Here is a 21,320-nt window from a genome sequence, read left to right as displayed (position 1 = left end):
ATGACCTCAATTCGGAAAGACAATCAAAAGAGCTTAAAGAGCGGTCTTGGCCCTGGAGAAGTTCAGAAGTCTATTGGGACTTCCCCTCGAGGGAGGAGGAAAGAGCAGGGAAGTGGGGCTAACTGGACAACTTTCAAAGAGCCCTCACGAATCTGTAATCTCAAAGTCCCGATCGCTGCTCCTGGAACTAGTCCCCTCCACTTGCGCTTCCACCGGCGCCATTGAAGCTTCTTGAGATACTGCAAGACCACTGGATCTTAGAAAAATCCCTCCCTCGTCTAGGGCCAGCACCGAGAAGTTGCTGCTGTTCATTGCCAAGATTGCAGTGGGGATTCCTTCAGCAGTGTAAGTGTATGTCTTCAAAGACAAATCCAGCCCCACATGCGGCTCCGTATTCAGCCTTGGGTAGTGCCAATATTGCTCTTGTTTTATGGTCCATATTGTTGGTGCCTACCTTCAGAAGGCATCGCCCACAGAGGCTTCTGGTGTCGGTATGTTTTAAAGGTGGTTAGGAAATGGCTCCCTGATCGTCTTTTGCGGAACCACTCGGCAACCAATTACATCTGTAGACCTTGAGTTGTCCGGGTTACTTGGCCATTTGCCCCTGAAGACAGGCAGCTGTCCCTTTCCCCTTCTCCGCAAAGTGGGAAGAACTTCTGGCTCGAAGATTTGACACCCTCGCCTCTTCCTTACAGCAACACCTTGCTAGTATGGCTCCCAAACCGGACTTCCTTAACACTTTTATCTTAAAAACGACCACGCGTCCATCGCCTCTTCTCGAAGGTATCCGAGAGCTTGAAGCGGAATAAGGGGGAAAAGGAGAAATATATAATTCGCATTAAACTGGGCTGTTTCTGAACAGATACCGCAGGAACCGGCATTGCGGCCTTTTGATGCCTGTATAGCAGGCTAGACAAGAGTCTCAATGTTTCTGTCCTGAAATCCTAGGATTGAGCGTTTTCTCGGAATCTCCCCAATGGTCTCCAGCTTTGAATCTTTGGCGGATTGGTTCTGCCCGTCACCCCGTCTTTATCTGTTTGCACAATTTTAGCAATCCTTTTCAATTGTGCAAAGGCGCATTTAGGTTAAATATTAACATGTCAAGTTTAGTTTAATTGAAAAGGAAAAGCTTAAGATAAATCTTGTGGAACAAGCGTTCGGCCATGCCTTACACTTGTCTCCAAAATCAAAAGCAATCACTTTGTAGGATGTGTTACAATTGTCATAGTTTAATTTAAACAAGTGTACCAGGTAGTAAAGATGAGGGTTTATTTATCGTTTCACGCTCATCAAATGTATCGGACACGTGTCGATAAATTGAAAGCACGTTTTTAGCAACACAAGTAAAACCTTGTTATAAGCGGGGAAATACTCGCCGCTCATGGCAACATGAAAGGAAAGCTGAATGTGCTGAAAACACACAGCGGTTCAGCCGACGTCTGCGAGAGAGCAAGACAGGTTAACAGTCGGGGTGGAAGATTGTGAAGAAAGGCATCGCCTCTGGAGGAGCAAGCTGTGAAATAACGTCCGATGGGCAATTGTCACCGGAAGAAGTAACGCGCGGCGGATGGGCGCTCCGCTCCCAGTGTGTGTCTGACCATCTTCTAGTTGTATTCATGTCGAGGGCGAAGCGTTGATGTTGGACTCTGGGACCCTAAAGCAGGTGGGTTCTTCATCATTCTGCACACAGGTCCTCACTTCAGTTTCTTGGGTAGTTTTGGACGGTCGCGCTTTTTGGGTATTGTGGAATTCAAAAGGCTTTTCGGGCAGTCCGATACATTCGCCAGAAGCCACGTGTGAATAATTGGAAATCCAGATGTGGCCAATTGCATTTCCGATTAATACATTTTAAAAGAAACGTGTCAGGGACAGCGTCGTTGGGCACGCGATCTTAATACTCAATATTCGCAAGGTGTAGGCAAATGTACTTTGCATTTTTTGTGTGCATCTGTTGGGAAACTGGTGAGATAAAAAGCAGAATGTGAGTGTTTATTCAGCGCTGAGCGCTTTACTTCCTTGGTCACGAAATGGTGCTTGGTGTTTGTTAAGTGAATATACACGTATGAAGCATATGTATCTTTGAGTGTGTGTAAAGGAGCTAGGAACATAGGAACAGGAGGAGGCCATTCAGCCCCTCGAGCCTGTTCCGCCATTCAATGAGATCATGGCTGATCTGCGACCTAACTCCATCTACCCGCCTTTGGCCCATGTCCCTTTAGTTAACAAAAATTTATCAATCTCAGATTTAAAATTAACAATTGATCTAGCATCAATTGCCATTTGCAGAAGATGTTCCAAATTTCTACCACCCTTTGTGTGTAGAAGTGTTTCCTAATTTCACTCCTGAAAGGTCTGGCTCTAATTTTTAGACTATACCCCCTAGTCCCAGACTCCCCAACCGGCGGAAATAGTTTCTTTCTAGTTTGGCACTAAAATTAGTGGTGGCTAAAACAGCCAACTTCTATTGGACAAAGCTCATTAAAATCAGAATTAACGGTGCCGAACTGCGCCCCTCCGAAGCATTTCACAACAGTGGAGCGCTGAATTATTATATTATATTTTGCACATTGCACATAGTGGCGATCAGCTTAAGCTCGGAATTTGGCTCGCATTTTGTGGCTCTGAAAAGAGCCGTTGAGTTTAGAATGAAGTTCCAGAGCCTACGCCCCGTTTCCAACGAGAGCGATTTTCCTCTAGCGCCGCTTTGCGCTGATTTTGCTTGGCCTTCCCGCCTCTGGCGGGCTTCTTTTTCCGGCGGGGCCGGGCGGCGGCCCTGCCCTTAGCGGCGGGTGGAGATTGGAGGCGCTTGGGTTTGGGCAACTTAGGCTGCCGGCGAGACTGCGCCGCTCGGGGGACGGGGACGGCGGCGGCCGGGCGTTTGAGCTTGGCCTGGGCCCGTCACCAGGAGGGGGCCGGAGTAGGACTGAGGGCGGCCAGGTTCTGCTGCTACTTCGACCGGCGTCGCCGGTCCGGAGTGATTAAACCTGAAGGAGCCCGAGGCGCCGGTGCCGGCGGTCTGCACCAGCGAGCCCTCCTTCACCAGGTACTTGACCGTGTGGTTGACGCGGGTGTTGTTGCGGCTCACGTCGCAGCCCCGGGCCGACAGCGTCTGCTTGAGGGTGGCCAGCGAGATGCCGCTCCACTCCTTGGTGGCCGCCGCCACCTGCAGGATCTGCTCGGTCACCGTGGGGCCCGTCTTCTTGGGGCGCGGCGGGACCGGCCGCTGCTGGTGGCGATGGTGGTGCTGCTGCCGCCGCCACCTCTTATTATCCAACAGGTCCGGATCTCCCACATCCTCCTCCGCCTTCTGGTTGTTGTCAGCCATGCTCAGAGAGAGGAGCTGTGATGCCAGGACAGGGGTTTGGGCTGAAACTAAAGGCGCTGCGAGTGGGAGCGGCCGCTTTTATAGAGGGAAGGCGGACGGAGTGGAGTTATCGCCACCCTCCCCCTCCCCGCGCCATACACACACCTTATTCAAGAAGGGTAGCAGGGATAAACCAGGGAATTACAGGCCAGTGAGCCGAACATCTGTGGTAGGGAAATTATTGGAAAAAATTCTGAGGGACAAAATTAGTCTCCACTTGGAGAGGCAAGGATTAATCGGGGATAGTCAGCATGGCTTTGTCAAGGGTAAATCATGTCTGACCAATCTGATTGAATTTTTCGAGGGGGTGACTAGGTGTGTGGATGAGGGAAATGCTGTGGATGTGGTTTACATGGACTTCAGTAAGGCTTTTGACAAAGTCCCGCATAGGAGACTGGTCAAGAAGGTAAGAGCCCATGGGATCCAGGGTGCCTTGGCACGTTGGATCCTAAACTGGCTGATTGGCAGGAGGCAGAGGGTGATGGTCGAAGGTTGCTTTTGTGACTGGAAGCCTGTGTCCAGTGGGGTACCTCAGGGATCGGTGCTGGGACCCTTGCTGTTTGTGATCTACATAAATGATTTGGATGAGAATGTAAAAGGTATGATCAGTAAGTTCGCAGATGACACGAAAATTGGTGGGGTGGTAAATTGCGAGGAGGAAAGCCTCAGGCTACAGGACAATATAAACAGGTTGGTCAGATGGGCGGAAAAGTGGCAAATGGAATTTAACCCTGAAAAGTGCGAGGTGATGCATTTTGGACGGACAAATAAGGCAAGGGAATACACAATGGGTGGTAGGACCCTAGGAAGTACAGAGGGTCAGAGGGACCTTGGTGTACATGTACATAGATCCCTGAAGGCAGCGGAACAGGTAGATAAGGTAGTTAAAAAGGCATATGGGATACTTGCCTTCATTAGCCGAGGCATAGAATATAAGAGCAGGGAGGTTATGATGGAGCTGTACAAAACGCTGGTAAGGCCACAGCTGGAGTACTGTGTGCAGTTCTGGTCGCCTCACCATAGGAAGGATGTGATTGCTTTGGGGAGGGTGCAGAAAAGATTCACCAGGATGTTACCTGGGATGGAGCGCCTCAGCTATGAAGAAAAACTAAACAGGCTGGGGTTGTTTTCCTTGGAGCAAAGAAGGCTGAGGGGGGACCTGAGTGAGGTGTACAAAATGATGAGGGGCATAGATAGGGTAGATAAAGAGGAACGTTTCCCCTTAGTAGGGGGGTCAATAACAAGGGGGCATAGATTCAAGGTAAGGGGCAGGAGGTTTAGAGGGGATTTGAGGAGGAACTTTTTCACCCAGAGGCTGGTTGGAGTCTGGAACTCACTGCCTGAAAGGGTGGTAGAGACAGGAACCCTCACAACATTCAAGAAGCATTTGGATGAGCACTTGAAATGCCATTGCATACAAGGCTATGGACCAAATGCTGGAAAATGGGATTAGATTGGACAGGGCTTGATAGACGGCACAGACATGATGGGCCGAAGGGCCTCTTTCTGTGCTGTATAACTCTATGACTATATGACTCTTGTTCTCTTCCCTTCCCTCCCACTCCCCTTGACACATAGAAACATAGAAGGTTGGAGCAGGAGTAGGCCATTCGGCCCCTCAAGCCTGCTCCGCCATTCAATGAGATCATGGCTGATCATCCAAACTCAGTACCCGGTCCCTGCTTTCTCCCCATATCCCTTGATTCCCATTAGACTTAAGAAATATATCTAACTCCTTCTTGAATATATTTAATGAATTGGCCTCAACTGCCTTCTGTGGTAGAGAATTCCACAGGTTCACCACTCTCTGGGTGAAGAAATTCCTCCTCATCTCTGTCCTATATGGCTTACCCCTTATCCTTAGACTGTGACCCTTGGTTCTGGACTCCCCCGCCATCGGGAACAGCCTTCCTGCATCTCGTCTGTCTATTCCTGTTAGAATTTTGTAAGTTTCAATGAGATCCCCTCTCATTCTTCTAAACTCCAGCGAGTATAAGCTGTTGCAATGTAGGGAAATGCGGCACCCAATTCACGCACAGCAAGCTCCCACAAACAACCTGATAATGACCAGATCATCTGTTCTTCAGTGATGTTGATTGAGGGATTAATATTGGCCCCAAGACACCGGGGATAACTCCGCCCCCGCCCCGCCCTTCTTCGAAATAGTGGCCGCGGGATCTTTTACGTCAACCTGAGAGGGCAGAGAAGCCTCGGTTTAACGTCTCATCCGAAGTGCGGCACCTACGACAGTGTAGCGCTCCAACAGCACTGCACTGGAGTGTCGGCCTGGATTTTTATGCTCAAGTCCCTGGAGTGGGACTTGAACCCACAACCTTCTCAGAGGGTGCTGCCAACTGAGCCACTGGCTGATGCAGACTTAATAAATGTCTACGCCAGGGTTGTTAATTCCAAGAATGGGATGCTCTATTTTAAAATGTAGTTGTGTTGAATGCTTTTTGAGACCAAATACTAGGTTTTCTCAACATGTCTAACTTTTTATTTCATTTTAAATACTTTTCAATAACAACCCAATTTGACAAAAACTTTAAATTGAATTTCTAGCGGAATTGATAGGCTATTTCCTTTGCAACAACAAATGGCGGCTATTGCTTACAGAAATCTTCCAATTAATAGGCCATCGTCCGTTACTTTATGTAGGCTTCAACCTGGGATGTAGAGGTTGTTTAGAGTGATGGCTTCAAAGCCCGTCCACATTTAGCAGTCAGCTCTCACCCATGGCTTACAAAAGCTGCCTGTGTAGCGGTGGCGGCCACACCCTGCCAACTATCTTTATTTGGGCAATTTTAACCGAACTCGCTGTGCGGGAAACTCATGGGTCGTGTGTAACATCGGTCTTACACCCTGCCCAATATTACTCTCGGTTGACTTCAATGACGGGTTAGTTTAGAATTGCCCCGCCCAATGTCAGTCACTTCAATGGAGTTGAACAGTGGGCGGGGTGTATTGCAGGCGGCCAATGTGATTCAGCCCGTTGTGTGCTCCCGCCCAAAGACACATTTCAATCCATGAATGGACGAAAATCACTGGAAAGTTCAAACCAAATGGTTTAGAGGGGAAGTTAAACCCAGTATATACGGATTGGAATCAGGATCTGGTTAACCCTCTCGAAGCTTGTGCTTATGTGAAGGAGCAAGGAAACTCTCTGGTGTAGACAGATAAATGCCCTGGTCTGAGTACAGTCTGTGGGGCAGCCTATATCTTCACATCCAAAAAGACACACACACACCGGCTGATTAGATTGCAGCTATCGGGAAAGGTTGAACAGGTTGGGTCTTAGTGGTGACCTGATAGAGGTCTTTAAAATTATGAATGGGTTGGACAGGGTAGATGTGGAGAGAATGTTTCCACTTGTGGGAGGATCCAGAACTAGGGGCTATAAATCCAATAGGGGAATAAGGAGAAATGTCTTTAGAATGTGGAACTCACTACCACAGGAAGTGGTTGAGGCGAATAGCTTAGATGCTTTCAAAAGGAAACTTGACGAGTACGTGAGAGAAAGGGGAATAGAAAGATATGCTGAAAGGCTGAGATGAGGTAGGTGGAATGGGAGGAGACTCGTGTGGAGTATAAACACCAGCACAGACGAGCTGGGCCGAACGGCCTGTTTCTGTGCTGTATGTTCTATGTAAGTCACTACCCACTGTGAAAAGATCTGTTGCCATTACCATAGGTCTTTCCATGTTGGTAATGAACGATTGATTTCAGGATCGTGATATTAGGGCCATTTCAGGTTGCACATGTTGAGCAGTAATTGCATCATATGCACATCGATTCTGTCCAACGCAGCCAATGACCTGGTTAGAAACGTTTGCTGATGAATTTATCTAATCCTGGGATGCCAACTACCATGCACAGGAGTTCACTGTTTAAAGTATTTGAGCTGGGTCAATGCATATGCTGCATATGTGACTGCACACATCTTGGCCCTTGAGCATGAAAGTACCACAATACCAATTTCAGTGATATTTTCATTGTATCTCCAGTATGTAATGACATCGAGAATAAAACATGATGGGATAGATCTTAGCTGTGTGCGATAGTGTGAAGCAGGAGATAGCGAGTCGGGAGCCCGTTTTACATTTCTCCTGATTGACTTCAATGGAAATAAAACTCAGGAGAGATGTAAAACGGGCTGCCCACTCGTTATCACCCATATTACTCTATCGCACAAAGTCAAGATCTACCCCATAGGTTTATATGGTTAAGCAAATGACTCTTAAATGATCTTTAAGATTCTCCCCTATCCTTGCCTCTTATTTCAAGTCTTTTTGGGGAGTCTTCAATTGTAAAATCAGTTACGTCATGTAATGAAATCCCTCAAGAAAAATAATATTCCACATGCCATGTGTCGCTAACAATTAATGGCAGATTACAACATTACAAGTGACTCCACTTCAAAAGTCCTTCATTGGCTGTAAAGCGTTGAGACGTCCGGTGGTCGTGAAAGGCGCTGTATAGATGCAAGTTTTTCTTTCTTTCAGATGGATCATTAGTAGCTAAATTGACGTGTTATTGAGTGCACCAAATTTTGGCAAATGATCATATCCGTTCAGCAAGTTTGAACTTAACTGGAAACAACTGTGAGATGTATCCATACTATTCAAAACCTGCAAGCTCAAGAAGAACATTGAAGAATTAATTCTGCACTTACAATGGAGTTTGTCACTTAATATGGAGTCCAATTTTTCACCCCACAGCTTCAACATCTCAGCCTTCGCTTAGCTGAGAGACTTGCATTTATACAGCGCTGTTCACGATCTCAATGAAGTACTATTTAAAGTGTGGTCACTGTTGTAATGTAGGAAACGCGGCAGCCAATTTGCGCACAGCAAGCTCCCACAAACCACAAATGTGACAATGACCAGATAATCTGTTTTTGTTATGTTGATTGAGGGATAACTATTGGCCAGGACTCCCTCTTGATAACTCCACCTGCTCTTCTTCGAAATGAGTGCCATGGATCTTTTACGTACACCTGCGAGAGCAGACGGGGCCTCGGTTTAACGCCTCATCCCTCAGCACTGCACTGGGAGTGTCAGCTTAGATTTTTGTGCTCAAGCCCCTGGAGTGGGGACTATGAACCCACAACCTTCAGAAACTCAGAGGCGAGAGAGAGCGCCACCCACCGAGCCACTGGCTAACATGCAAGTGGGACTAGCCGAAGACACTTGCAAGAGAACCCCAGCCTCTCCAGTCTATCCACGTAACTGAAGTCCCTTAATCCCTGGAACCATTCTTGTAAATCTTTTCTGCACGCTGTCTAAAGCCTTTACATCCTTCCTAAAATGCGGTGCCCAGAATTGGACACAATACTCCAGGTGAGGCCGAACCAGTGTTTTTATAAAGGCCTCCTTCTGTGGTGTAACCGTTCTATGTGGCCGGATGTCCAATTTTGTTTGATAATCACGTCCCCCCCTCCCCACCCCGCCTCCAAGGAAGTGAAGCGCCTTGGGGCGTGAAAGGCGCTGTGGAAATGCATGCTTTTGTTGTTGTTGCTATCATTTGTGAAGAGGGGGCGGGGCTTCCTGGGCGGGGGGCGTGGCCAAGCGGCAGGTTGACTCGACCTCGTCCGCCTTCTGCCCTTATAAACAAAGTCGCCGCCGCGGCTCCGCCACAAGTTTGCGCGACGTCCGTCAGCGTGGACTTGCCCGATGGCCGAGACCGGTCCTGTTAAAGCGGATGTCGTTGCACCCGCTCCTCCTGATGCCGCCGCCAAGAAGAAGGCCGCCTACCGGCCGCAGAAAGGAGGCGGCGCCGCCGCGGTGGCCGAGCAGATCCTGGAGGCGGTGGCCGCCACCAAGGAGCGCCAGGCGGCCCCCAAGCTGGGCGCCCTGAAGAAAACCATCTCGGCCTCCGGCTACGAGCCGGAGAAAGGCGCCGTCGTCCGGCCCAACCAGTCGGCCGGCACCTTGGCCAACAAGGGATCGCCAGTGGAGAGCCGCGCCGGCACCTCCTCGGCCTCCCTGCACCCGGACCGAAAGGAGGAGGAGGGCGAGGAAGGAGAGGCCGAGGATGGGGCCGAAGGAGGCGCCGAGAGGAAACCGGCCGTCAAGAAACCAGCCCGCAAGAGGGCGGCGGCGGCCAAACCTGCTGCCCACAAACGCGCCAAGAAGTCGGCGGCGGCCAAGAGCCCCCGGAAGGCCAAGCCCAGAAAAGCCCCCAAGCGGCCCGCAGCCTCCCGGACTGTGGGACGTAAGCGACGGGCCCCGAAGAGGAGGTAGACGGGGCAGGAGCGGCGAACCGCCTTAACACTAAATAAAAGGCTCTTTTCAGAGCCACTCAGATTCACAAAATAAGGAGCTAAAGACCATTGTTGACAAATACGACTTTGTGCAATGTTGTAGAACGGGCGATAGCGGATCCGCAGCCCAATTTACATCTCCCAAATATAATTTCAAATAGTAAGACCACACCCAGCTGACCAAAACAAAAATAAACTTACTCAAATAAACGAAGTAAAATGTGCCATAAATATAAACAGAACCTACTGGTTATAGCGTTTTCTGTTTGTATTTGAGATTTCCAGCATCAGCAGTATTTTGGTCATTCGTAGCAAAATGAATGAATTTGCATTGGCCAGGAGTTTTATTTGGAGCGGCGAACCGTCTGAACACAAAAGGCCCTTTTCAGAGCCACTCATATTTTCAAAATGAGCTAAAGGCAGAGAGTGAGTTCCACCCCTCGATTCTCACCTGAACTGGATCACATTTTGTTGACTGGGTCTAGTGATTCATGAAACTCTATAACCACAAATGTAAACAGAAAATGCTGGAAATTGCAAGATCTGAGTATTTCCAGCATTTTCTGTTTTTATTTCCGGCATCCGCGGTATTTTGCACTGATGTGACCAAATGTATTCAGCATTTACTTGGGAAGATAGTTTGAAAAGAAAAATAGAAGTCTTAGGGGTAGGAATTCGACTCGGGCGGTATCAGACCGGCCGCCCTTTGAACGCAGCGCTGATACTGATTGACTGCAATGGACTGAATATCACAGAATCACAGAATCACAGAAACCCCACAGTGCAGATAGAGGCCATTTTGGCCCATCGAGCCTGCACCGCACATATCCCACCCGATCCCCGTAACCCCACGTATTTAATCCCCCTAACACTAAGGGTCAATTTATCATAGCCAATCAACCTAAACCCGCACATCTTTGGACTACGAATTTATATAGCACCTTTCACAACCTTTTTTTTAAATTGTTTTTATGGGACGTGGGCGTCGTTGGCAAGGCCAGCATCTATTGCCCATCCCTAATTGCCCTTGAGAAGGTGGTGGTGAGCCGCCTTCTTGAACTGCTGCCGTCCGTGTGGTGAAGGTACTCCCACAGTACTGTTAGGGAGGGAGTTCCAGGATTTTGACCCAGCGATGATGAAGGAACGACGATATACTTCTAAGTCAGGATGATGTGTGACTTGGAGGGGAACTGGGAGGTGGTGGTGTTCCCATGCACCTGCTGCCCTTGTCCTTCTAGGTGGAAGAGGTTGCGGGTTTGGGAGGTGCTGCAGAAGAAGCCTTGGCGAGTTGCTGCAGTGCATCTTGTAGATGGTACACACTGCAGCCACGGTGTGCCGGTGGTGGAGGGAGCGGATGTTTAAGGTGGTAGATGGGGTGCCAATCATGCGGCTGCTTTGTCCTGGATGGTTTCGAGCTTCTTGAGTGCTGTTGGAGCTGCACTCATCCAGGCAAGTGGAGAGTACTCCATCACACTCCTTACTTGTGACTTCTGCTCTTGTTGCCACAGTATTTATGGACAATGGTGACCCCCAGGATGTTGATTGTGGGGGATTCGGTAATGGTAATGCCATTGAATGTCAAGGGGTGGTGTTTAGACGCTCGCTTTTTGGAGATAGTCATTGTCTAGCAGTTCTGTGGCTCGAATGTTACCTGCCACTTATCAACCAATGCTTGAATGTCGTTCAGGTCTTGTTGCACGCGGGCATGGACTGCTTTATTATCTGAGGAGTTGCGAATGGCACGGAACACTGTGCAATCATCAGCGAACATCCCCACTTCTGACCTTATGTTGGAGGGAAGGTCATTGATGAAGCGGCTGAAGATGATTGGGCCTAGGAAACTGCGCTGAGGAACCCCTGCAGCGATGTCCTGGGGCTGTGATGATGACCTTAAATCACCACAACCATCCTCCTTTGTGCTAGGTCTGAGTCCAGCCAGTGGAGAGTTTTTTCCCCCGGTTCCCGTTGACTTCAGTTTTACTGGGGCTCCTTGATGCCACACTCGGTCAAATACTGCCTTGATGTCAAGGGCAGTCACTCTCACCTCACCTCTGGAATTCAGCTCCTTTTGTCCATGTTTGGACCAAGGCTGTAACGAAGTCGGCAGCCGAGTGGTCTTGCTCTTTTTGATTGAACAAATTAACTGTAAATTAATAAAAATTTAAATAAATCTTAACAAATTAAATTAAAATTGCATTGGCCGGGAGTGATGAAGCACTCCAGTTCCCATGGCGCCCACCAGTCGCAGAAGGCCTTGAGCGTGCCGGCGGACACTGTGTGCTCCATCTCCAGCGCCTGACCCCCTCGACCACCCGCTGCCTGGACCTGTTTATGGTTACCTTCGTCAGGCACAGGAGCAGTCCTACGAGGTCCTCTGATCTGCCCGCTCCCCCCTGCCAAAGGGTGACCAAAGATCAGGAGCGTGAGACTGAAGTGCAGCCAGAAATCGAGGAGCAGCCCCTTCAAATAGTGGAACAGAGGCTGCAACCTCTCACATTCGGTATAAACGTGGAACACGGACTCCTCTCGGCCGCAGAAAAGGCAGGCGGCCTGGGAGTCCGTGAAGCTGTTTAAAAGCTTATTACACGGGACTGCTCCATGCAACACCCTCCAGGCCAAGTCCCCAATAGAAAAAGGGAGGACTTCCCCCTTAGAGAGCCCCCCATTGGGGACCTCCGCCTCCGCCAAGCGGCGTGTCCAGATGGCAGACGAAGATGGCAAAGTGGAGAGTGTGCAGGAGCAGCCTGTACAGGAAACCTCTCCGCGCGGAGCTAAAAGGCATGGAGGGCATTTCCCCGAGATGGCTCAAGTTGTGAGGTGCCGGCTCCTGAGAGGGGTTTCGGGGCCGGGCGCTGATGAGGAATTCCATCCGAACGGGGGTCAGTTCTGATGGGATCGCCCCTCATACTTGAGCCTCCTCGATACGCCTAGTGGAGTCGGGGCACAGTGCCACTTTCAGTGACTCGATGGCTTTGGCCACGAGCCAGATTTTGGCCCAGAACAGGCGCTGCACCAGCTCCTCTGCCATCGAGCAGGTCCCCGACTCTGGTCACCGGCCGAGTGGCCTTGGTGGAATCCAAACTGGGAATCAGTGAGCACGTTATTGGTGAGTGCCGCTTGATAGCACTGTCGATTACACCTTCCATCACTTTGCTGATAATTGAGAGTAGACTGATGGGGCACTAATTGGCCAGGTTGTATTTGTCCTGCGCTTTGTGGACAGGACACGCCTGGGCAGTTTTCCACATTGTCGGATTGATGCCAGTGTTTTAGCTGTACTGGAACAGCATGGCTAGAGGCGTGACTAGTTCTAGAGCACAAGTCTTCAGCACGACAGCCGGGATGTTGTCAGAGAAAGTCCCAATATCTAATAATTAAAATTATAACTAAAATAAATCATAATTTATGGTACTTGGTTCCAAATCTGGTACTGATTTCTTCCAGTGAATCATCTTTAACCTACTATTCTATGAAACTTTACAGGGACAATATTATCTTAATGTGGGAATATTCTTTTAAAAAGTGAGTTTGGAATATTGGGCACTGCTGCAAGATTATTGACTTATAATCACGGGAAAATAACCCTTTTTGTTCAAATTTTCAAACATCCTCCAGCATGAAATGGGTCCATTCTTAAAATGTGCTTTTTTATTTTACAAATCAACCCATTGAGATAATTTTCTCCATCATATGTTTAGTTCATGAAAGTACAATTGGAACCTACAGTTATGCTGCATTGTTTTTCTTCGTCATTTTTCTGAATTGCTTGTTTGAAATGTCAAGATTCCTGAAAACCGAGAGTAGGTAGACTAATGTCTCAACATTTGCTCGCTAGTCAAATGTTAAGGAGACAGACTTGCATTTATATAGCACCTTTCACATCCTCAGGATGCCCCAAAGCACTTTACAGCCAATGAAGTACTTTTGAAGTGGAGTCACTGTTGTAATGTAGGAAACGCGGCAACCAATTTGCGCACAGCAAGCTCCCGCAAACAGCAGTGTGATAATGACCAGATAATCTATCTTAGCGATGTTGATTAAAGGCTCAATATTGGCCAGGACTCACCTGCTCTTCTTCAAAATTATTCCCATGGGATCTTTCATACCAATCCGAGAGAGCAGACAGGGCCTCAGTTTAACGTCTCATCGTAAAGATGGCACCTCTGACAGTGCAGCGCTCCCTCAGTACTGCACTAGAGTGTCAGCCTGGATTTTTGTATTCACGTCTCGTGGAGTGGGACATGAACCCACAACCTTCTGACTCTGAGGCAAGAGTGCTACCCACTGAGCCACAGCTGGGTGAGGGAGATCAAAGGGCCAGGGTTAGGTGACCTTTGGTGAAGAATAACAAGGTTTTTTCAAGAAGGTTGAAGGGACATTATGCGTAACAGGGAGAGGAAAACACCTTAGGTAGAAAATGCTGGGCTTATTCAGCGGTTCTGCTAGTGCCTGAGAGAAGACAGGGTTAAACAGTCACTTTCTTTTTCAAAGTAGCAATAATCTGGCATCTGAAGGGCCTGGGATGTTTCTCTAAGTTAAAGGCACTGGAGGTCGATGATCAGCCATGGTATTATTGAATGGCAGAGCAGGCTCGAGGGGCCATATGCCCTACTCCTGCTCTTACATCTTATGTCCTTATATAAATGCAAGCTGTTCTTATGTCAGCTGTAACTCAGTGGGTAGCACACTTGCCTCTGAGTCATGAAGGTTGTGATTCAAATCCCACTCCAGAAACTTGAGCACATAAGTCTAGGCTGATGCTCCAGTGCAGTACTGAGGGAGTGCTGCACTGTCAGAGGTGTTGTCTTTCAGATAAGACATTAAAGTGAAGCCCCATCTGCTCTCTCAGGTAGATGTAAAAGATCACAGGCACTGTTTCCAAGAAGAGCAGGGGAGTTCTCCCCAGTGTCCTAGGCCAATATTTACCCCTCAATCAACATCCCTACAACAGATTTTAAGAGGGGAAAGGGAGGAGGGGAGGAAATAACAAAAGGGAAGGTCTGTGATAGGATGGAAAGTAGGAGAGATTAAATGACAAAAGATGTGATGGTGCAAGGCAAACAGATGGTACTGGGACAAGTAAAGGAACCAAAGATGACTCTAGATGAGGTGTGAATGGCAATGGCAGAATGATCGGCAGCTGCCATGTGAAAAAATAGGGGCAGAGGTTATGGTCAGAAATTGTTGAACTCAATGTTGACTCCAGAAGGCTGTAAAAAGTGTCTAAAATAATTCTTTCACAAGACAGCTGTTGATGATTCTGCCATTGCCATTTACACCTCATCTAGACTCATCTTTTGTTTCTTAACTTGTCCCATTACCATCCCCTTTTGTCTTTTAATCTCTCTTGCCTTCCAGCCTATCACAAGCTTTCCCTTTTTTCTTTCCTCCCCTCCTTCCCTGCCCCACACTTGCTTAAAATCCTGTTACATCTCTAACTTTTTCCAGTTCTTATGAAGGGTCACCGATCTGAAATGTTAACTGTTTCTCTCTACAGATGCTGCCTGATCTACTGATTATTTCCAGCATTTTCTGTTTTTATTTCAGATTTTGCTTTTGTTTATGAAAATGCGAGTTGTTATACACACACCTTTCACTTTCTCAGGATGTCCCAAAGTGCCAATTTTGAAATGCAGTCTTGTAAACACAGCAGCCAACGTCACATCAAAGGTCTGTGATAGGATGGAAAGTAGGAGAGATTAAATGACAAAAGATGTGATGGTGCAAGGCAAACAGATGGTACTGGGACAAGTGGCTAAAGGGATGGTGCAGGGGGGAGGGCTTTAGTTTCCTGGATCACTGGGTCTGCTTCTGGGAAAGGTGGGACTTGTACAAGTCGGACGGTTTACACCTGAACCAGAGGGGAACCAATATCCTTGCGGGGAGGTTTGCTAGCACTGCTGGGGGGGGTTTAAACTAACTTGGCAGGGGGATGGGGTACAGAGTGGAGCTATAGTAGGGGGTGATTTACAGCCAAATACAGAGGGAAAAACAAGTCAGCTGGGAAGGCAAAGCAAATATGTGAAGGCAAAAGAGAATATGGCAGGGCTGGAAGGCATTTATTTTAATGCAAGGAGTCTTGCAAATAAGGTGGATGAACTGAAGTTGTTGTTGAACACATGGGAGTACGATATTGTTGCTATCACGGAGACTTGGTTGAGGGAGGGTCAGGACTGGCAGCTCAATATTCCGGGGTATAGAATCTTCAGGCGAGACAGAGGGGGGTGTAAAAGGGGAGGGGGTGTTGCAATATTAATTAAGGAGTCAATTACTGCTGTAAGGAGGGATGATATATTAGCGGGTTCCTCTAATGAGGCCATATGGGTAGAACTTAAAAACAAAAAGGGGGCAAGCACTTTGCTGGGAGTGTACTATAGGCCCCCAAACAGTCAGGGGGAGATAGAGGAACAGATATGTAGGCAAATCTCAGAAAAGTGCGAAAATAATAGGGTAATAATAGTGGGGGATTTCAACTTCCCCAATATAAATTGGGATAGTCAGAGTGTGAAAGGCTTAGAGGGTGCAGAATTCTTAAAGTGCATCGAGGAGAGCTTTTTGAGCCAACATGTAGAAAGTCCTACAAGAGAGGGGGCGGTACTGGACCTAATTCTGGGGAATGTAGCAGGGCAAGTGGTGGAAGTGTCAGTAGGAGAGCATTTTGGCGACAGTGACCACAATTCGGTGAGATTTAAGGTGGTCATGGAAAAAGACAAAGACGGCCCGGAAATAAGGGTTCTAAATTGGGGGAAGGCCGATTTTAATATGATAAGGCAGGATCTGGCCAAATTGGACTGGGAGCAGCTACTTATAGGAAAATCCGCATCAAAACAGTGGGAGACTTTCAGAAGGGAAATAGAGAGAGTACAACGCCAACATGTTCCTGTAAAGGTCAAGGGTGGGACCAACAAGCAAAGGGAACCTTGGATGACAAGGGATATACAAAAATGCATTAGAAATAAAAGGGGGGCTTTTGGCAGTTACAAAAGACTAAAGACGGAAGAAGCCCTAGAGGAGTATAAAAAATGCAGGGGCATACTTAAAAAAGAAATTAGAAGGGCGAGGAGGGGCCATGAAATAACACTGGCGAGCAAAATAAAGGAAAATCCTAAGATGTTTTATAAGTATATTAAGGGCAAGAGGATAACCAGGGAAAGGGTAGGGCCCATTAGGGACCAAAGTGGCAATCTGTGTGTAGAGCCAGATGATGTAGGCGGGGTTTTAAATGAATTTTTTGCATCTGTGTTCACTATGGAGAAAGACGATGCAGACATAGAAATCGGGCAAGGGGGCTGTGACATACTTGAACATATTAGCATCGAGAGGGAGGAGGTGCTAGCGGTTTTAGCAGGCCAAAAAGTGGATAAATCCCCAGGCTCAGACGAGATGTATCCCAGGCTGCTGTGGGAGGCAAAGGAGGAGATTGCAGGGGCTCTGACACAAATTTTCAGAACCTCTCTGGCCACAGGGGATGTACCAGAGGACTGGAGAACAGCTAACGTAGTACCATTATTCAAGAAGGGTAGCAGGGATAAACCAGGGAATTACAGGCCAGTGAGCCTAACATCTGTGGTAGGGAAATTATTGGAAAAAATTCTGAGGGACAAAATTAGTCTCCACTTGGAGAGGCAAGGATTAATCGGGGATAGTCAGCATGGCTTTGTCAAGGGTAAATCATGTCTGACAAATCTGATTGAATTTTTCGAGGGGGTGACTAGGGGGGTGGATGAGGGAAATGCTGTGGATGTGGTTTACATGGACTTCAGTAAAGCTTTTGACAAAGTCCCGCATAGGAGACTGGTCAAGAAGATAAGAGCCCATGGGATCCAGGGTGCCTTGGCGCGTTGGATCATAAACTGGCTGAGTGGCAGGAGGCAGAGGGTGATGGTCGAAGGTTGCTTTTGTGACTGGAAGCCTGTGTCCAGTGGGGTACCTCAGGGATCGGTGCTGGGTCCCTTGTTGTTTGTGATCTACATAAATGATTTGGATGAGAATGTAAAAGGTATGATCAGTAAGTTCGCAGATGACACGAAAATTGGTGGGGTGGTAAATTGTGAGGAGGAAAGCCTCAGGCTACAGGACGATATAAACGGGTTGGTCAGATGGGCGGAAAAGTGGCAAATGGAATTTAACCCTGAAAAGTGCGAGGTGATGCATTTTGGACGGACAAATAAGGCAAGGGAATACACAATGAGTGGTAGGACCCTAGGAAGTACAGAGGGTCAGAGGGACCTTGGTGTACATGTACATAGATCCCTGAAGGCAGCGGAACAGGTAGATAAGGTGGTTAAAAAGGCATATGGGATACTTGCCTTCATTAGCCGAGGCATAGAATATAAGAGCAGGGAGGTTATGATGGAGCTGTACAAAACGCTGGTGAGGCCACAGCTGGAGTACTGTGTGCAGTTCTGGTCGCCTCACTATAGGAAGGATGTGATTGCTTTGGAGAGGGTGCAGAGAAGATTCACCAGGATGTTACCTGGGATGGAGCGCCTCAGCTATGAAGAGAGGCTGGACAGGCTGGGGTTGTTTTCCTTGGAGCAAAGAAGGCTGAGGGGGGACCTGATTGAGGTGTACAAAATGATGAGGGGCATAGATAGGGTAGACAAAGAGGAACTTTTCCCCTTAGTAGGGGGGTCAATAACAAGGGGGCATAGATTCAGGGTAAGGGGCAGGAGATTTAGAGGGGATTTGAGGAGGAACTTTTTCACCCAGAGGGTGGTTGGAATGTGGAACTCAATGCCTGAAAGGGTGGTGGAGGCAGGAACCCTCACAACATTCAAGAAGCATTTGGATGAGCACTTGAAATGCCATTGCATACAAGGCTATGGACCAAATGCTGGAAAATGGGATTAGACTGGACAGGGATGGATGGGCGGCGCAGACACGATGGGCCGAAGGGCCTCTTTCTGTGCTGTAAAACTCTATGACTCTATGACTGTCTCACAGACAACAATGAGATAATGGAGCAGTTAATCGGGTTTTGAAAGTGCTGTTTGAAGAATCGAGTTTGCCAGGACACCAGAAAACTCCTGCTCTTTTTTGAACGGGGCCATGGGACCTTCTGCGTTCACACGAGAGAGAAGGTCCTTAATTTAAAAAAAACCGTTGAAATAATCTAATTAATTAAAGACCTGCAGAAGACAAACACATCTCCGATCTTGACTCTAGTGTCAAAGCTTTGGTACAATTTTATCAGATCGCACTCAAGTGTAACCCTGCACCCCTTGATGTTGCTGGAGTCGATGTGGTGCTGATTCTGCAGGAAGAGAACCAGTTAAAACCTGCTTCAGGCCAGCTGGGGTTTTTCTGACCATTAACGTTAATGGGCGAAAACTCATTGAAAGTAAATGGGCGAAAACTCATTGAAAGTAAATCTAAAGAAATCAAACTTTTCAAAGCCACCCAAATGTTACATTATACATTATGTATCGCATCCCCTACTCGTAAATAACCAGTTATACACCTTTCAAATATTTTGGTGGCTCTTAAAAGAACCTTTGGTTTGTAAATCACGGTTATTTCTCAACTATCTTCAACCACCGAACCCATAGAGGGTGCGTCCCTGGCGTTTCAGCGCGTACACCACGTCCATGGCCGTCACCGTCTTGCGCTTGGCGTGTTCCGTGTAGGTGACCGAGTCCCTGATGACATTCTCGAGAAAGACCTTCAAAACTCCGCGGACCTCCTCATAGATCAAACCTGAGATTCGCTTGACACCCCCACGGCGAGCCAGGCGACGAATAGCTGGTTTAGTTATACCCTGGATGTTATCGCGGAGCACTTTACGATGCCGCTTAGCTCCGCCTTTGCCCAGTCCCTTACCACCCTTCCCTCTGCCTGACATGCTTCAGAGTCACTGCTTAAATAACCAAACACCCGCCCGCTGCCCTTTTATATACAGTGTGAGCGGACCTGGGTGAAGATGCGCGGAAGGGGCGTCGTCGGCGTTCATCACGTGACTTCATTTCCGCCACCCATCCATTTCAAACCAATCTATCCGAATGTAAATTAAAATGTAAGGCAAAACTGGGTACGAAAAAGGAAAACATGTTCCTTTGTGCTTATATGTTGTTTCTGCAATTAATTTATGAATTAATTAAAACAAAAAATCGTTTCTGTTGAACTATCATAAGTTATTTCAAGTAACCTTCAATTACATGGGAGATAAACGAATCATTCTTGGGAACCAAGTATATTCACTTTATCTATTAAAAATTAATTTAATTTCGATTGAATTGCACTAACACTGGGACCAAGCTCACTGCAAAAATCTCCCCATGATACTAAACCACTGAATTTACACCACAAATTTATCTGAATTCGCCTTGCTAAACTGCCTGGTGTAAAGAAAGGGTTTGCATTTATATAGCACCTTTCATGATCCTGGGCTGTCCCAGAGGCTTCATAGCCGATGAAGTACTTTTGGACTGTTGCAATTTTAGCAACCAATTTGCCCACAGCAGGCTCCAACAGACAGCAATGAAATAAATGAACAGTTAATCTGTCTTTGATGATGATGGTTGGGGGATGCTCTTCTTCAAAATAGTGCCTTGGGATCTTTTATGTTTACAGAGGCTGAACCTTGGCTCAATGCCTCATTCAAAAGATGTATAAAAATGTAATCAGGACCTGACTCCAGAGGAAAGCAGACTCGGCCTGCCTGGAGGGGGATCTTAACTTGCTTTGACTTAACATTGCATGGACTGCAAATCCAGCGTAGCATCAAAGCTGGCTTGTAATGTACTGTGGGCTCTATTGAATGCTTTGCATACTTTTCTAAACATATCTGGCTCAATTTAGATGTTTGGAGAGCAGAGATTTTGACCTCTCCCAATTTTTTACATTTCTAATTTTTGGGATACTGTTCTGCCCATCTGTGTCTAGACATGCACAGATCTCTGTCCTAAAGCTAGGCTGACACTCCAGTGTGGTACTGAGGGAGTGCCGCATTGTCGGAGGTTCCATCTTTTGGATGAGATGTTAAACCGAGGCCCCGACTGTGCTCTCAGGTGAACGTAAAAGATCCCATGGCACTATTTCAAAGAAGATTACGGGAGTTATTCCCGGTGTCCAGGCCAATATTTAGCTCTCAATGAACATAACAAAAACAGATTATCTGGTCATTATCACATTGCTGTTCGTGGGACCTTGCTGTGCGCAAATTTCCCACATTACAACAGTAACTCCACTTCGAAAAAGTGCTTCATTGACTGTAAAGCACTTTGAGACATCCGGTGGTTGTGAAAGGCGCTATATAAATGCAAGCCTTTCTTTCTTTTTTCTTTCTAAATCAGCCATATTTGCATCCAAGCCAGAGCTGAGCAATGCTTGGCTGGAAGCCGAACCACAGCTACCATTTTCAGATCAATAACTCCAATGTAAATGCAGCATTGATTTAACAGTGAATCTGACACCATTGGTAAGTAACCTTGGATGAACTTTGAAACTCACCTAGTCACAGCTGAATTGGAAACTTGGGAGCAGAACTACATTTAACTGGATCCAACTGCATCCACATCTCTGAGACAATAAAAACATTATTAGCCACATGAACCATCACAGTCTTATACATACCCTTATGCGTAATCTGATTATAATGCTGCTATGGAAGAATATCAATACATCTTTTACTTTCAAGTGGCCTTACATCATCACATTATGGCTAAGTGGGTAGGTTGTGGGTTCACACTGCAC

At 47.4% G+C, this 21,320-nt stretch overlaps 1 protein-coding gene and 1 pseudogene across 1 annotated transcript; both read right to left on the bottom strand.

Annotated features, from left to right (window-relative positions):
- Positions 1–2,640: 2,640 nt before the first annotated feature.
- On the bottom strand, positions 2,641–3,325 carry LOC147096105 (uncharacterized; annotated as a pseudogene).
- A 15,754-nt stretch (positions 3,326–19,079) lies between these two features.
- LOC147096104 (histone H4-like) lies at positions 19,080–19,471 on the bottom strand. The gene has a single exon (XM_085974085.1). It carries the CDS (start codon positions 19,468–19,470, stop codon positions 19,159–19,161), a length of 312 nt encoding a protein of 103 aa, XP_085830211.1. The 5' UTR covers position 19,471; the 3' UTR covers positions 19,080–19,158.
- Positions 19,472–21,320: the final 1,849 nt, after the last annotated feature.

This window comes from Somniosus microcephalus, unplaced genomic scaffold (genome assembly GCF_052327205.1).
Source record: "Somniosus microcephalus isolate GS21.2 unplaced genomic scaffold, FLI_Smic_1.0 unresolved_chr1, whole genome shotgun sequence".
Lineage (NCBI taxonomy): Eukaryota > Metazoa > Chordata > Chondrichthyes > Squaliformes > Somniosidae > Somniosus > Somniosus microcephalus.
This window is presented reverse-complemented; position numbering and strand designations above follow the sequence as displayed.

Bases quoted from the DNA above. Each gene is read 5' to 3' on its own strand.
- LOC147096104 (XM_085974085.1), bottom strand. From the start codon at position 19,470: ATGTCAGGCAGAGGGAAGGGTGGTAAGGGACTGGGCAAAGGCGGAGCT.